Source organism: Cyclopterus lumpus, chromosome 19 (genome assembly GCF_009769545.1).
Source record: "Cyclopterus lumpus isolate fCycLum1 chromosome 19, fCycLum1.pri, whole genome shotgun sequence".
NCBI lineage: Eukaryota > Metazoa > Chordata > Actinopteri > Perciformes > Cyclopteridae > Cyclopterus > Cyclopterus lumpus.
Window position 1 is genome coordinate 11,026,913 of NC_046984.1, and position 16,838 is coordinate 11,043,750.

Genomic DNA, 16,838 nt, shown 5'->3' on the forward strand with positions numbered 1-16,838 from the left:
GTATTTTTTTGTCTGCAATGCTTTGCTTCCATCTCCTGGGCTTTAACTGCAAGTAAAGCTGGCTACTGGTCGTCGTGGAAAGAGAAGATCACCTGCAGTGTATATAGATACAATATATCTCATAGGCAACATGGAGCAAAGTGGGCTATAGCCTACTTGTAGACTCATTAAATGTGTGAGATCCAAGCAGTGCAGACAAAAAGCACACAGATAGTAATACAGTTGCACGAAAAGCCATAATTCCTTAGTGGCATGGTTGAAACTATTTAGAAAAATGCACCATGTATGCAAAATCTAAGATAGATGGAGAAGTTCTACTATACTATTTTCACCCAAATGGGAAATTGCAAAAACAAGTAAAAATAATTATGCAATCTTCTTATACAAGACGGTGGTGCTTAAATAATGCTGGACCTAGATGATATTGTCGTCTACTTTTGTCGTAAAAACTCAAATTTGTCAAATCACCTGTTATAAACATGGGGTTATTTTTGGGGTCCCTGGGGCAATGGGGCCCCAGACAGTTGCCTGTTGGATTACAGCATGTCGTGTGCCGTTTTGGGTGGTTCCGACCTGAGCAGTTTACAATATCTGTGAAACATACGGCTGGGAAGCATCATAAAAAGCTCTCCCTGGAGCCCTGTGCGGTCTCGCTGCAGGGGGTAATGATCTTTAATTAAAGAATGGACTCTAACATTGTGGCGGAACTTCTCCTCCCAGTGTAAACGTTTCCATCGCTCTTTTATGATAACAGAAAAACCGAGTGAAGCAGAAATGTGACAACACTTGCTACGAGGCTTTCAGAGCGTTGACAGCTCTAGGTTTGCCCGTGCAAGGGCAACAACACGGACAAGGAAACCCCGAGGATCAGGGCCTCCTGTCCGGATGACACCGGCAGGACCCACCGGCCACACGGCTCTCCTTAGCTAGCACGAGCTAAGCGAACAAATGTCTTCCCTGGATTCGAAAAAAAAGGATAACTTAATTTTGACAACTTTATTTGAGACGTGTGGGAGTTGTTAAGGAGTTTTCTATCACCGGATGGACGGACAGCATTCTCTGTAGGACTGAAAGTGACTGAAAACTGCGAGAGGTTCTCCAGGTGAGACTTTTATCGCGGCTAACGTTAACGGTAGCTAGTTTAGGTAACCTACCGTGTAGCTTTCGCTAGCTGTCACGTAATCAGTGATGTCATAGCTGCAAAAAAAGTGGTACAAATTCTCCCGTTAATCGGTTCACAGTAACTTGACAATGTGTGGAAGCGTTTCTCTTTTCTTTTTGAAAAGGTTTGCCGGATTTTGATCGGCTTCATATCGGCTTTATCGCCAATGTTAACCAGCTAACGGTAGGTTGGTTAGCGTTAGCCGAGTTAGTCAACAACCAATTATCCATCAACTGTCATGCAGTCAGTTCAGCTGAAACATCGGTTAACTTAAACAAAGTTTACGTCTGTGTCATGGAAGTTGATATGAAGAAACCCATTTGTGTTAGCAAGGTAACATTTACAAGTTGTCAGACTAATTGATTACCAATTATTGATTTTAATATTTAGTTATTGTTATTATTTTGGAGTGGCTGTCATCCCCATAAAACGTCGCTTATGTGCCTTTTTAGATAAATGTCCCTCAGATTTGTATTAGTAACGTAATGGTGACAGTGGGGAATTCTCTCCATCACCAGTAATGTGCAGATGCAGAGGCTCTCCTTACTCATTCAATGAATCTATGGTTTGTCATTTTGAATATCCACCTGCTTCCGAACATGCAGGGTTTTTTAGGTACAAGTGGGGAAATTATGAATGTCACTTGTAAGAATAAACATTAATGTCCACTGTCTACCAGAACATGACAGAATCCTATTACACCCATCTTTAACATGACTCGGTATCTTTTTACTTTCTAGCACTAACTAGTTAAATTGGTGACCATAAAACTACAACTATTAAATTCAAATTAATTAAATTCTGCTTAATGTCTATCTTGCCTGATAACACTTGCTATTTCTGGAGTTCTTCTTAATTTAAAATAAACTGTTCCTGTAAGCTTTCCTACACAACTAAATAGAGATATTTTTATTTTTAAAAAATGGTTCCCTTATTCATTTGTGTCAGTCTTCTCTTGTGTGACAACCTAACCCAGTTAGTTTCATAAGTTACATGCTCATTTATTATTTGTGTCTCTCTTTCAAGGCATGATGGAAGGACTTCACAACCAGGCTATAAGCCTGGACCCACGCAGGCAGGAACTGCTTGAGGCTCGTTTCACTGGAGTTGGTGTACCCAAGGTTAGCATCCCTTAATAGCATTATCGTTGTTTTGATTCTCAAAATGATCAGCTATTGTCAGTATGGATTGTTTGTGCAGATGTTACAATTAGGATGTGATATATCAGAAGTGGATTTCAATGTATGTTGTTGAGAAATTTAAATGAGGGTTCCTTGCTATCACTGCAGAAATACATTTTGAGATATTAGATTAGATTCAGAGCAACGAAATGCAGTTTGGCCAGAAGTGCAACAGAGAGTATAACGATATATACAGATTATAAAATACAAATACAGATGAAATTAACATTAAATAGTGCAGAATATAAAGGGGGACTACTATAAATGGAAACTATCTAGGGTTGCTAGTGCAGATATACAAGAGTAGCTCCCAGTTTTCCTTCAATCAAACATCCCTCAACCCCACCATGTCTGTGCATGCAAACATGAGCAGCCAGTCAGCTCTATTATGTTAGTCTAGTCAGTTTAGAAAAGCTTGGAAGTCTTTCCTATTTCCAGTATTGACTGATGCTCTGTGTTCGAAAGTTTCCCTCAGTGGAATGAACTTGTCTCCTGAGCGAAAGCTAAACAAGACAAGCTCTGTCTTGGCTGAAATGGGAGCTGGCCAGGAGCTCTTTGTTTCAGTGGAGACCAGGTGACACTGAAATGGCACCGCAGCTGAAGCTCACAGCGTAGGCTGCGTGTTATGCTGCAACCCTGCTGTTGAACTGGGTATTACTGTGTGTGGGAGTGCGTTTGACAAAATGGCAACCCCTGAGAAAGCAAACGCTATCATTCCTGCTCCGGCTTAGAGTGTGAAATGAATTGTTAGGCCAGCTCACTGTGGCATTGGAGCGGTAATGATTTAAGGCCACTAGTATGATGACTGCAGTAAATGTTCAAGACATTACAATGAAAATGTGTAGTGTAAACTTTATGTTGTGAGAAAAAATGTGAACATTTCTTGCTGTATTTGTGACCTTGGGCAGCAGAATGACAGCTGGCCTTAGACACATTAGCTTCCTGCACCAATTGGCCTGCTGTTTCTTCTTGGTCTCTTCAGGCTGTACAGCTGGCCATTAGTGGATGACACCAACTGATTTTACCAAGAAGATGTGAATTAAAATTGCAGCGTCCTAGCTGAGCGTCTCAGCTTAATGACAGTCATTTTAGAAATATAAGAGTTGGATGCATGTGCTGAATAATAAAGGAGTGGAAAAAGAATGTACACATAACAGTGTAAAAGGGTTGAACATCAGAAGTAAATTATATCACAATTGTAAACACCATCCCTCTTTGGTGTATAGGAGTACTCCATCCACATTTGTGTATAGAACAAAATATGCCAATATGCTAGAAATTGTAAATAGCTTAGCTTATATGTCTAATTTCCAGATCTACTTACCAGAGTAGCGCATGACCGATCAAGCAGGTCTAATGTGTGTGCGTGTGTGTGTTCTGTTTTCCAGAGTTCAGCCAACAGTGAATCATCCAACCAGTCTCTTTGCAGTGCGGGATCACTTAGTGACAAGGAACTGGAGGTTGGTTGGGGAGAGTTTAAATCAAATCTTAGTGACTGTGCCCTCATCTGCAGGCCCTTGACTGTATGCAGTGTTGGATACTAACACTTGGGTACAGTGTGTGTGGTTCATCCATATTTCAGCAACCAGGATTTTTAATGCATGAATTGAAAGTTTTGGGTACAAACAGTGCCACTGACACTATTAACAACCCAAAGGCAATACATTAAATATTGAACTCAGAAAATAAGCTGCTTGTGATCTTACTGCATTGTGGTGAAAAGTGCAATTCTATACATATAATTGAAGATGCAAGGCTTCATTTGTTCAATTAAGTTTATTTACCATTACATTAATGTGACAAATGGAATACACCTAATGGTGTAGTATTGGAAGCTAAGCTGTGCTGCTTTTCTGCTCATGTCAGACCCCAGAGAAGAAGTCCAATGACCAGAGACGCAGGAAGAGAAAGGGAGACATCTATGACAGCAACAGCCAGGGTAAGTTCAAACTACTTACTGACAAAGAGAACACAAACAGCCCCCTATTTTCCAAAATGTTCAGATTTCCTCCATGTGTATATGCTTAAGAACATAGTATATGATTACATTATTTAAATGTTTTCCTTCTTCTCCCTGTCCTGTTTTTTTTCTAGGAAAAGGGAGAGGGCACAAAATAAGTGATTATTTTGAGGTGAGTATTAGTCTTAGTGACTGAATTTTGCACCCCCCCCCCCCCACCCCACCCCCCATTTGCTGTGTATTGTTTCACTCTCAAACTTCTGTGTGATGTCTTCACTTTCACGTTCCGCCTGTGCCAGTATGGTCCTTCATCACATTCTTCCTCAATAACAACTCTGTCTTCTTTCTTTCGGTCTTTCTTGTTTTCACTCTGTCACCTGCCCTGTGGCCAGTTTGCCGGTAGCAGTGGCTCTGGCACCAGTCCGGCCCGGGGCATCCCCATGCTGGTGCGCTCCTCTCCACAGCACTCACTGTCTAATCCTCTGGTGAGCACCAGCATCCATCTTCATAGCCTTCTTCTGCTTTGGCTCTCCTCAGTTGGTTTGCTGTTAAAGCTTTAGCCAGTGTCAAATGACTCTGTTGATGGGTCTCTAAATATTTTCTTGTATTATCGGTATCCTCTTAATTAGAGAGGGTTGGTTAGTCATGTATCAATAATGTTCTGTTTTAAATCAAAGCCATTTTAATGTGTTTGGTTTGTCCATTCAGCCAGTGGAAGTGATACATATTAATTTGCATAGGGGTTATGAAATAGATCATTTACTCTTTAATTTAATTTATTTAATTTTCCTTTAGTTTAACTTAAACAGAAGTGTGTGTGTGTCTGTGTGTCTGTGTCTGTGTCTGTGTGTGTGTGTGTGTGTGTGTGTGTGTGTGTGTGTGTGTGTGTTTGTGTATTTATTATTAACAGGAAGGATCAAATGTAGAATAAACTATTGGCCATAGAAACAAACTAGTTAATGTTTTCATTGCTGGTGTCGACGTTTTCAGATTGGTTGTCGGTTTGATACAATGAGCTGGCATGTGGCAGGAATTCATATTGGCGAATTAGTCTAATTACGCTCTTCACTGACTATTTTCATACCTCCTATGTGACGATAATATTCTCATCACAACTACACAACCTTGTTCACTTCCTACTAAACAGCATGTAATGACTCGTTAATCCACACAGTGCTAATGTGGGTCTAAACAGGGCCTTATAGTGGTTAATAGTGCAACAAATTAGCAAACGCTGTCCCACATTTTGGCCCTGAATACTCCCACATTTAGCAGTCATGAAAGAAAGACGTTATTGGTGATGGTGTTGTTGTTTTTGATAGCTCTCTTAATTAGCACGCTTACTTTGGTGGGTGCATATAGTCCTGTAGTAGTAGTAAAGTGTATATCCGTTGTATGTACGATAGTTTTTCAAGAAATCTCTAGCATATTTTAACTTGGTCTATTAAATCTATTAAAAGACCTATATAGCGACAGATGTACGGGCAACACAACGTTTTTACAGCACTCTATAATTACCTGCCCTTCCTAAATCCCTCAGGCCTCATAAAGCAAAGTCATGACTGGCAAAAGAATGATATAATTGACTGGACAATTCATTACCTGGATAATTGTTCAATTACACTTTCACTTCTCACCCTCTTAATAGTGACACTATTTGTTTCCTTTTAACATGTTCAGCTATTTTATAATCTCCTTCTGCTGTCTTTATTACATAATTGTTATAGTTTACCCCCTCTGTCTTTCTATCTTTCTCTTATATTTCTCTCTGGAATGCAGTTTCAGCAAGGCAGTCCCTCGTCCACAGGCTCAGCCCACACAGACTCTTCCTCTTGCAGCTCTGTGAAGACAGCCCCCACACACTCATGCTCGCACAAAGCCAGCCAGGTAAACCGCTGGCTGACCTGGGCCTCAACTTAACGCCAACTTTTCAGATTTTTCCTTCTACTATATTTTCAGTCACACTGTTAAAACCCCTTGGTTCAGTTTTGAATTTCGTTACACGCTTTGCATCTACAATTACCTCTTACAAGAACTGATGATTTTGTCCTTCAATGGAGAAAAGTTGTTTTTTTGTTTAAAAAAACTGCATCTTCTTAGAAAAAAAAATAATCTCAGACACTTACATGTTGAGTTTGACCAAACTTGTAAAGATGATGCAACTTCACACCTTGTTTTGCCATTTAAAAATGACAATAGTTGTTCAAGATGTGCAAGAATTAAAGGTCACATTTTAAAAGGCCTTGTTACCCACACGGCAGTCACTCTGACACAATACTTGTAACAAACATACAGCTATCCTGGCAAATTACACTAATTGGCCTAATTAAAGGTCAACATTTTGAATTCACGTCTACTATCCAAGATACCAATGTCTGATTTTGATATATGATGGTGTGTTTTGTTATTGACCCAAGGGGTCCAAGGGGTGTCTGTATCAATTGAGTTGATGAGATGTTAATTGTTGGCTTGTTGTTGTCGTCTTTGCTCTTCTTCCTTAGTCAGAACTGACGCTGCTGAAACTGTCAGCACTGGAGAAGGACAAGAACTCCGACCTGGAGAAGAAAGAGGGGAGGATAGATGACCTGCTGAGGGTAGGATAAGAGAATATTAAACATCTGTTTTACAGATCTGATGAGCTGAACTGAGTCTGGAGCGTTGAGACCATTGGAAAGAACGTCAGAGTAGTTAGCATTTTATACCTGACAAAATCTGAAACTGAAATGCCACATTAAAGTCGTCTAACAATGATTTAATGTCACACACAGTCAAGGATATGTCTGAATAAAAATGTATAATATTAGACCCATTCACAATTGTCCTTAATAATCACTTCACAGACAAATGGGCAGCTACTTGTCACAACACCCCCAGTAATTAACCTGCACCGGTCTGGTTGTGCTCATTATTTTCAAATGCCATTTTGGCTGAAAATATATTTGGTGTAAATGTCAGCAAGCTGACACACTGATAGCTGTTGCGTCATGTCAGTTTGAGAACAAAACAGCCTTGAATGCATGTTGTCATTAAAATTAGATGTCAAATTGATGATGTGCTTTTTGTTTTTTTGCAGGCTAACTGTGACTTGAGACGGCAGTTGGATGAGCAGCAGAAGATGTTGGAGCGCTACAAGGAACGGCTTAACAAGTGTGTCACCATGAGCAAGAAGCTCCTAATTGAAAAAGTGGGTGTACATATGCATTTGCAAAAATATGTTTGTTTAGAAGAGGCAGCTTGTGCATGCCCAATTTTGAATTCATCTTTTTTTTTTTATAAAGTCAAAGCAGGAGAAGATGGCTTGCAGGGACAAGAGCATGCAGGATCGTCTGCGTCTAGGCCACTTCACCACCGTACGGCATGGAGCCTCCTTTACAGAGCAGTGGACAGATGGATATGCCTTCCAGAACCTCATCAAGTCAGCATGCAAATAGACACAAACATGTGTTGACATTTGGTCCAATCTGCATACATGCATGTTTACACTAGATTGTTCTAACATGTTTTAGGCAGCAGGAGCGAGTTAACATGCAGCGGGAGGACATTGAGAGGCAGAGAAAGTTGTTGGGAAAGAGGAAACCTCCCTCCATGGCCCAGACACTTCCACCCAGCCTGGAACAGAGCAAACGAAAGAGCAGGAGCAACGGCCAGGAGAGTGAAGTGTAAGATTACAAATAATAGCTCAAATACAGTAGATTATTCATGTAGATCAACCCCAAATTACAGAATATGCTAGAAATTAATTGACACATTTTTTTCTTCTGATTTTAAGGGCAAATGTAATTATTCTAAAATATATCATGATGGTTATAAGTAGTTACATACTGACCCTTGGAGTTTTATCTTAACAATAGACTATCAAATCATATACAGATCTATAATAAGAAGGCTTTGTATTTCCTTTTGTTATTTATCCATTTAATTTGAAGTTGCATATATTTTTTCTTCTCACAAGCTGACCTGGTTATAATGTTATAAATTACAAACTGTTGCCACTTTATCTCACACAGGTTGTCACTGGCAGAATATCACGAGCAAGAGGAGATTTTTAAACTTCGAATTGGTTATCTAAAAAAGGTACCAGTTCACCACCAGTTCATCCCAGTTTTGGGATTTGTGGAACCTAGAGACCTATAGTACTGCTCTCACCTGTTTCAATGTATGAAGGGTTGAGGAAGATGATAGATTTGTGTGGTTGTATGCAGGAAGAAGCAGAGTACCAGACTGAACTGGAGCATTTGGAGCGTGTAAGAAACCTACACATTCGTGAGCTGAAGAGAATCCATAACGAGGACAACTCTCAGTATGTATCATCTCAGTTTAACATACTTTTCACAAGTTTGGCAGTTTGCTTTTATCTTAAAGTTTGAAAAAGACAAATGTTTTAATAAAGTCTTGTTCTATAGATTCAAAGATCAGCCCACGCTGAACGACAGATATCTGCTATTACATTTACTTGGAAGAGGTGGCTTTAGTGAAGTTTTTAAGGTAAGCTTGTGCCATTTACCCTTTTGTGTCTTTCTGCTTCCATTCTTTATGAGTAGCAGATTATAGTTTTTCTTTTTGATCCAAGATGGGTCTTTTAAAATAACACACGGTCAGAATGAAATTGTGATGAGACTCCGAGTACTCTGTATCCAGTAAACAGCTGCTGATACAACGTTCTGGTTCTAGTAGGCTTCTCTGACTTTGTGTTTATTGATGTGTTGGGTTTTATTTGCAGGCTTTTGATTTGACAGAGCAACAGTATGTGGCCATTAAAATCCACCAACTTAACAAGAACTGGAGGGAGGAGAAGAAGCACAACTATCACAAGTGAGTCTGCACCTCTTTTCTCTGTGCCTGGTCCTCTTTCTTTGCATCATTGGAAATATTTTGATCTATAATGAACTTTTACATGGTGCACCATCACGCTGAAAACAGTTATTTGGGACGTTTTTACAAAGTTACTAAATGCTTAATGTCTTTTCAGACACGCCTGTAGAGAGTACAGAATCCACAAAGAACTTGACCACCCTCGAATAGTCAAACTCTACGACTATTTCTCACTCGACACAGACTCGTAAGTGACTCATTCTACATATAGCTCATGAATGTCAAAAAAGCAAGTATAATGTCTGTATATGCCACATTTAAACATCATATAGTCATAGCAGCTGTAATTTATATATTTTTTAAATCAATGTGTTGTATGTAGTGATGAACCTTCAGTGACTTAGCACCTGAATCTGAAGCTCCCATGTGCTTCATTCAGCTTTATAGCGAGTTTCCGCTCATTGATTTCCAGTCTGCAACCTAACTGTTTTGGTTTACTCTCATCGCTCACGTACGGTTGTTTTCTGTGTAAAAACTCACTGTACACTACGTTCTCAGTACCAAACGTAAGACAGACAAAGTTAGCAACTAGCTAGTGGAGCTAGTTGCTAGTTGCTAAGCACCGTGGAGCATTTAGCAGCTAAAGAGACAGATATTTACCTTAAGAGTTAAGATGGATCTAAAAGGCTGCAAATATAAGCCTGAAATTCACCAGGTGGCCAGAGACATTACTTCAAATTAATGACAATATGCATCCATAACTGCTGGATATGTAAATAAGCAACTGGTAAAAAAGGTGATGAAAACTTCCCAAATGATCTGTAGTATTACCACTTTCAGGTTCTGCACAGTGCTGGAGTACTGTGACGGCAATGATCTGGATTTCTACTTGAAGCAGAATAAGCTGATGAGCGAGAAGGAAGGCCGCTCTATCGTCATGCAGATCATCAACGCCCTCAAGTACCTCAATCATATTCGCCCACCCATCATCCACTACGACCTCAAGCCTGGTATTTTCATTATCCCCCTTAAGTTATAGAATAGTAGTAAAAAAAAAACAGCATGATTCCCTATTTATAGTTACAATCAAAACTGAATGTGCCACTTTTGAACAATTCCACATCTTTTAAGAAAGGTTACTTAAGGCGATGTTCACATTACAAGCAAAAAGGGGCCTAAATCAAATTGTTTTCTTGATTTTAAATCAGCAGTCACAAAAATGTGTAAATTGCATTGTGATTGTGTTTCAGAGCAGAGATCCGCTGACACTTGTGAACAGTTAAGGCAGAAAGATCGGGTCGTGGGAGAACAATTTTAAATTGAGGATTTAGTCCTGTAATGTGAACACCCCCAAACTGATCACAAACTAAGATCAATATTTGCACACATGTTTGTGTAACGAAAAACATATATTTGTTCCTCAGAAAAGGTAGTTTACGGTTGTTTGTAATATGTTTGTAATTTTACATTTACTGTTCTGGTTTCAGGAAACATCCTCTTAGTTAATGGCACAGCATGTGGAGAGATTAAAATTACTGACTTTGGCCTGTCCAAGATCATGGATGATGACAGCTACAACTCTGCAGACGGCATGGAGCTCACCTCTCAAGGAGCAGGGACCTACTGGTAAATGGAGACACATCTCCCTGCATTCAGTAACTAAGCAATAAATATGGCTGCATACGTTTGTAGCAGAGGCTCAGTCTTTTGATATAAATGTTTGTTGAATTCACTTGCCCTCGTCATTTATAAAAGTGTGCAGAGAGAACCTATTTTAATCTCATGTTGTGATCGTGTGGCTCACAGGTACCTGCCTCCTGAGTGCTTTGTGGTGGGCAAGGAGCCCCCCAAAATATCCAACAAGGTGGATGTTTGGTCAGTAGGGGTCATCTTCTACCAGAGCTTATATGGACGCAAGGTAACCATGTACCTGCATTCTTTGACAGGGATTTTGTTGTCAGATTTTTCAGCTCTCTGTTAACCCTTTTCTTTTATTCCAGCCGTTCGGTCACAACCAATCACAACAGGATATCCTTCAAGAAAACACAATTTTAAAAGCCACTGAGGTGCAGTTTCCCCCCAAACCTGTGGTCTCCACGGAAGCAAAGGTGTGGTACTCATTTCTCTAAAAAGAACAGTAAAGTCCCACCATGACACGTACTCCTGAAGCAATATTAGTTGCCAGTGGCCTCCGGAAGAAAAATTTTGGAAGTGGGTCCAGAAATAATATATATTTTTTTCCCCCACTCTTTCCGTTCATAGGCCTTCATTCGCCGTTGCCTGGCTTATCACAAGGAGGACCGTGTGGATGTGCTGCAGTTGGCCAGCGAGCCCTTCCTAATGCCCCATATACGCAAAGCCCTGGCCAGCAGCACACCTCAGGCACCTCCTCTCCCCTCCACCTCCAGCTGCTACGGCAGCAGTGCCTCCAACTGAAACAGGCTGAAAGAAACCGGGATAAAACCCTGGTGAGGACAAAGCCACGCAGAGACATTCCACACTTGATCAAACTCCTCCTTTTTGCTCTCTTGATTGTGAGCGGGCAGAGAGCATGATGGGATGTAGGAATCCTAAAAGTGTGAATGGAACCAAAATGATGGATGAAGTGGTGATGTAGTAGGAATTGTGCCCACCACGATCATCCAAGTGCTAAAGATGAGGGGCTGGTCTGTGGCTGCGGGCTCAGTAGAACCCAAAGATGTGCCCATATGCATGCACTAACAAAAACCTTTCAAGGAGCACCTGAAAAATTGCACAACTGACAGGCTAAGAAGTATGCCATTTGTGGACCTGTACTCTGTGGAAGATGTAGAAGCATTCATCCCAATCTGCTCAAAATGCGTCATCTATCAAACTATTTTCCAGAACTAAAGTGGTCAGTTTCAAATATGTATCCCTATAGGTTTGAACCTGGGACTTTTAGGAAGGGCTCCTACAGGTAGACTGACCAAAGTCCAAGGTCTACCTTGTTGACATGGAACTATTAGAGGTTCATACATATTTTGATGGATAACAGGAAGTCAGCTTATTTTAATTAAGTCCATATTTTTCCATGAAATGTACCCCCTCTAATGTTTTAACCTTATAGGGGGGCTGACTGAGTGAGTGCTGTAATGAGTTAAGATTACACAGAAATAATTATGAAACCATTAAAACATTTGATTAACTCTGCAGTGTCTTAACTTGATTTGGGAAGTGTGTTTTTTTTCATCAGTTTAATCATTCATGCTGTTGTCATTGGTATACTGTTATGTAGTTTTATATGCATTTCAAAGTTGGCAATTAAATTGTGTCAAATGCATTTCATCTTTAAGAAACTCTCCACACCACATTTTATTTCACAGCATGAAATGTTTTATTTACTTAAAAGTATCCATTGCATCTAAAACAGACAAAGGAGCTGCATCAGTTTGCCTCTAATAACAGTTAACCTACAATGTATATGAATCTCAGTGGCAAACGTGATGACTGCATTTGAGGTTAATGAAATATTTACACTTTTGTTGAATACTAAACTGTTTAGTCGATTAAAAATCCGACCGTGATCATAATTATCACATCCAACTCCTGCAGCTTATGTAATAGGGACATGGACTGTGGAGAAAGTTTGTGATTTCAACGGTGTGCAGAGCAACCAGAGAGCAAGGAAACCCTGAGCGTGATAAAGTAAATTTGGTGAACATTTTTTTTAAATGAGTAGTGAGGAAGTGTGAGGTTGTCTTAAAGCACCGTCAGCTCTTCAGGAAAAGCCAGATATCCACTAGGGAAGCAGGCGATTAAAAAGAAATTAAGAGACGCAGTCATCTCGTTCAGCTTGCTCAGGGAGACGTGACAATACACCGGGCCTGTCTTTCATGCTTCCAATTTATAAACTCCACTTTTATAACATGTCAAAAAAACAGACACTCTGGACTGAAGATCTACAACATTGCTTTATGCTTCTTTTGTACTGAAAAGACTTGCAAAAATGGAACACAGAAAAACATTTATTTTCCTTTGGCCAAGTAAGTAATAAGATTCACACAAAGTCCATCCATCCGTGGCGCATACGCAACATATGCAGTATCGCAAGGCATTGTCCAGAAAGTCTATCTGTTGTAGAACTGGGATGTGACCCAGGCCAGTCCCCACTTCAGGTTGGTGAGCATAAACTTGAGCGCCTTGGTCCACTGCTCCTCGGAGTTGAACTGCGTTTTGATGGAGTAGGAGCCGCCGCTGCCGCCAGTGTCCTCGATCTTGCCCTTCTCCACATCCATCCTGAGACGGGGAAGAAAACAATGAGTTGCTGAAGGTTTCTCGCCACTATGGCCCCCCCCGGGCCAGGCAGTCTGTTGTCCAGCTTGTTAAAGAATGTATTTGGTGAGATGTTTCACCAGTGCAGAGACGGTGTAGTGTACATACTGTGAGCTTTATCAGGCTAGTTACAGAAGTAAGTGTTTGTGTTCATGAAATACTGGAGGCCATGCTTTAATCATTAAAACAGTTTTATAGCCAAAGCTTACCCAAATGTACCTTATTTGCCCACGAAAGCATAATCAAAGTAGACAATCCTCTGGCTAGAATCATCAAGGTAATGGTTTGTAATGTGCTTTTAAACTTCCTTAATATTTACAGCTTGCACACTTCTATTTATTGTCAGAATGTGCTGGTCTGCGGGCATCTGACCTGTATGGAAGGCAGAAGCCAGTGTCTCCTTTTTCCACCTCCTCTTTGAACTGCTGGACACAGTCCAGAAAGGCCACCATGGCGTGGTCAAATTTATTGTCCCAGAAGAACCTCAGGCCACCTGAGCAGTACAGAGGAAGTTCCTGGACAAACAAGATGGGAAGAAAGGGCAGAATTGGAGCCTGGGGAGATTTTATATGATGCGAGAGCTGCGTTTGAAAATCTTGTATGTATTACCTTGGACTTGTCTGTCAGTGACTCTAAGTACGAGTGGTTTCCGTATGGGACAAGACGATATCTGAAGAGAGATGTGCTATTTGAGCTTCATTTTGCACCGACTTTGCAGAATATTTGTTGTGAATAACTGAAGTAAAATGAAACAAACGACAATGTGCACCTCTGGAAGCGCAACCCCATTTTGTTGGCCAGAGCGTGCAGCAGCAGCACCGTCTGCCCCCAGGCCGCGTTGATCTCATTCCACTCCACTGGGACGCTGGGAAGTCGACCCAGACGGAAGTTGTTAATGGTGCCAAACTGGCCGCTGTGCCTGGACAAGAACAGAGACAAACAATTCACATTCTCAGTCAATGGGCATCGATTCATCTTTGTCCCAGAAGCCTATATTAAATATCTGCTAAGTCATGATTGATTGGTTCATGCGTCATATCATACCAGATGTGGAAAGTGGCGTTGAAGACATTGGTCTTTTTCAGGCGATCTAGCTGTATCTGGCAATAACGCATCTGGTTGTCAACACTCTTCAGCTCATCGTCCAGCTCCAGCTGCTGCCGTTTAAACTCGCTGTACTCCTTCTGGTACCTTTTGTTTTGGCACAAAGCAGTGGAAAGTGACTGAGCTGTTATCTGCGGTCTCATTTGTAGCAAACGTTCACACAAACCCTTTGGTCACTCACTGTAGCTCCTCTGTGTCCAGCTGCTGAGAGTGGACCCTGCTCTGGGTCAGGTCCTGGGCCACAGCAGCCCTCTGCTCCTCCACTGTCTCCAGCTCCTGGACCAGAGCCTCCTCCTCCTCCTTCAGCTGATGCAGCTCCGCCAGCAGGGTCTCCTCTCCCTCCACCTGTAGGTGGGACAGCAACTCCAGGCACTGCCTGAAAATACAGTCACATACAGTGTGTCATTACTTACTTACTTACTTACTTACTTACTTACTTACACACACACACATACATACATACATACATACATACACACACACACACACACACACACCTTATAAAGGAGGCATTGAGAATATTTACTGTGCACCAGCTCACTTGTAATTCTGGCATTCGTTCTCTGTGATGTTGAGCTGCGTGTCCAGGTGATCAAGCAGGGTGTCGGTACATTCCTCACACAGCGGGTGGTCCACGTCCGTCTGTCCTGACATGATGTCAAACAGGTCACTGGTCACCTGGGTGGGATTGGATCAGAGCTACAATGAGTCCCCCTCAAACATACTGCTTTGTCAACAGCCTACATGCCAGAACCGTTTGAGCAGATGAAACCGATTTTTTCGGCAAAGGGAAAGTAGACTTTACCTTCAGCCTACGACTAAGATTCTCCATGGTGCCTCCATCCGATGCTTCTCCAATCAGTGTGAAGCTGTTGGCGCTCTCTGTCGACATCATCCTGTAGGGCAGGACAAAGGTTCAGTCAACTCTGCTGATGGATATGCTGCATTTGTAAGTCTACCCACAGCTCATTTGACAGAGAAACGTAACAACGAGGAGATAATCAAAACACATAAATTAAGATCAATATTCAGTTCCTTTTTTGGAATGAAAGGACTTGAGTGCTCACCGTGCAGGAGGGATGTATTTTCTTGACACTCCATCTTGCTTGTTTTCTACAAAGGTCTCCTGGAAGGAAAATATAATTGTGAGATATTTTCACTTAAAGATTAAAAATGATGGATTGCTTAAAGTCTTTCAAAAGTCTTGCGGATAGGATTTTTCTAAAAGAGAATACAAAAATGCCACTTTACTATATAGCTGAAGTACAAACAGAAACATGACAGCTTTAGTGCCGTTTAGTGTTTATTTATGTTCAATTTGCATATACTTTTGCTAATTGGCAGAATAATCCAGTACAATCAAACCATAGCACGTATTCATAAATAATGTGATTAGTAGTTAGATCAGTTCCCCTTACGTCACTGTTTTTATCTCATAAAATGCTGTACCAACCTCTGGTGCCGTTTCCCCCTCAGTGCTGTCAGCCTGTTTGTTGGGAGTCACTGTGACCAACGGAGCTGAGGAGAGACGGGTGAGTGACAGGCGGATGAGTGACAGGTGGAGCCGTTAGAACGCCACTACCCGTCACCAGAGGTTACATGTTACAGCACCAGTGATTTATTCTCACGGGTAAACATACCAATGAGTTCCTGGATTGTGACCCGATCGAGCACTTTGAACGACGTGTCCAGTTTTAGCGGCTGACAGCAGCGCTGACACACGAAGCTGACCTGCATGGTTGTGCTCGACGACTTGGAGCCCTCCATCGCGAGCTACAAGAACACGTGCAAAAACATTTTTTTAAAACACTCTGTAAACAGCGAACATGTGGTGATTAGTACTAATGACAGATGGACTGCCAAAATCTCTGTTGATTTAAAGCTGTCTTGCTCGTGAACGTTATTCTGCTAAACTATGAGACGTTAGCTTTGCAGCTAGCGTGCGTGTAACATACATCGACGGCGCACAAACACAAGATGGACTCACGGTCGCTTGTGAAGAATTAATATTATTATTGCATAATAATCCTGATTGGCGCGCGTTCAAAAGTAGAAATCACTTCTAATATGTTTAGCGCGACTGTTGCATTTTGCACCTCGGGACTTCTCTTTCCACTTCCTTGTTGTTGTTTTACGGCGGATGTGACGTCTGAATAAAAGTGTGAAAGTCACGAGGGGAAACGACCTCGAAAGACCGTAAAAGATAACTAAATATAGATGTTACCATACAATCCGTTTGGAATATATACATTTTAAATACCGGATTCAACTTCACACACACAAAATACGCCCAATATACTGACAACATAAACAACTCGGTGCTGTT

The 16,838-nt window shown here is 41.2% G+C and overlaps 2 protein-coding genes across 6 annotated transcripts; one reads left to right on the forward strand and one right to left on the reverse strand.

Moving 5' to 3' along the window:
- Positions 1-526: 526 nt before the first annotated feature.
- On the forward strand, positions 527-12,297 carry LOC117748982 (serine/threonine-protein kinase tousled-like 2). Of its 4 annotated transcripts, none has more exons than XM_034559151.1 (21): positions 527-1,102; positions 2,189-2,283; positions 3,732-3,803; positions 4,210-4,282; positions 4,438-4,475; positions 4,696-4,788; positions 6,083-6,190; positions 6,805-6,897; positions 7,377-7,487; positions 7,582-7,718; positions 7,810-7,962; positions 8,311-8,377; positions 8,506-8,603; positions 8,707-8,788; positions 9,024-9,115; positions 9,273-9,362; positions 9,956-10,125; positions 10,603-10,741; positions 10,922-11,033; positions 11,116-11,223; positions 11,378-12,286. In XM_034559151.1, the coding sequence occupies exons 2-21, from the start codon at positions 2,191-2,193 to the stop codon at positions 11,549-11,551; spliced, it is 2,103 nt and encodes a 700-aa protein (XP_034415042.1). In that variant the 5' UTR covers positions 527-1,102; positions 2,189-2,190; the 3' UTR covers positions 11,552-12,286. The 4 variants fall into 4 exon arrangements, with proteins under 4 accessions (XP_034415042.1, XP_034415043.1, XP_034415039.1 ...); XM_034559148.1 differs by lacking the exon at positions 527-1,102 and adding an exon at positions 1,213-1,345; XM_034559152.1 differs by lacking the exon at positions 4,696-4,788 and having other exon boundaries at positions 550-1,102.
- A 663-nt stretch (positions 12,298-12,960) lies between these two features.
- Positions 12,961-16,657, reverse strand: becn1 (beclin 1, autophagy related). Of its 2 annotated transcripts, none has more exons than XM_034558349.1 (12): positions 16,609-16,657; positions 16,153-16,285; positions 15,966-16,030; positions 15,580-15,638; positions 15,318-15,408; positions 15,054-15,190; positions 14,694-14,888; positions 14,453-14,599; positions 14,178-14,327; positions 14,018-14,078; positions 13,781-13,923; positions 12,961-13,372 (listed from the first exon to the last, which is right to left on the reverse strand). In XM_034558349.1, exons 2-12 carry the CDS (start codon positions 16,277-16,279, stop codon positions 13,204-13,206), a joined length of 1,344 nt encoding a protein of 447 aa, XP_034414240.1. In that variant the 5' UTR covers positions 16,280-16,285; positions 16,609-16,657; the 3' UTR covers positions 12,961-13,203. The 2 variants fall into 2 exon arrangements, with proteins under 2 accessions (XP_034414240.1, XP_034414239.1); XM_034558348.1 differs by having other exon boundaries at positions 16,500-16,646.
- Between the last annotated feature and the right edge of the window lie 181 nt (positions 16,658-16,838).

Bases quoted from the DNA above. Each gene is read 5' to 3' on its own strand.
- LOC117748982 (XM_034559151.1), top strand. From the start codon at position 2,191: ATGATGGAAGGACTTCACAACCAGGCTATAAGCCTGGACCCACGCAGG. The intron at 2,284-3,731 runs GTTAGCATCCCT...TCTGTTTTCCAG, and splicing joins CTGGAGTTGGTGTACCCAAG to AGTTCAGCCAACAGTGAATC. The intron at 6,898-7,376 runs GTAGGATAAGAG...GTTTTTTTGCAG, and splicing joins GGATAGATGACCTGCTGAGG to GCTAACTGTGACTTGAGACG.
- becn1 (XM_034558349.1), bottom strand. From the start codon at position 16,279: ATGGAGGGCTCCAAGTCGTCGAGCACAACCATGCAGGTCAGCTTCGTG. The intron at 16,031-16,152 runs GTATGTTTACCC...GTCTCTCCTCAG, and splicing joins CACAATCCAGGAACTCATTG to CTCCGTTGGTCACAGTGACT. The intron at 14,079-14,177 runs GTGCACATTGTC...ATCTCTCTTCAG, and splicing joins ATGGGGTTGCGCTTCCAGAG to ATATCGTCTTGTCCCATACG.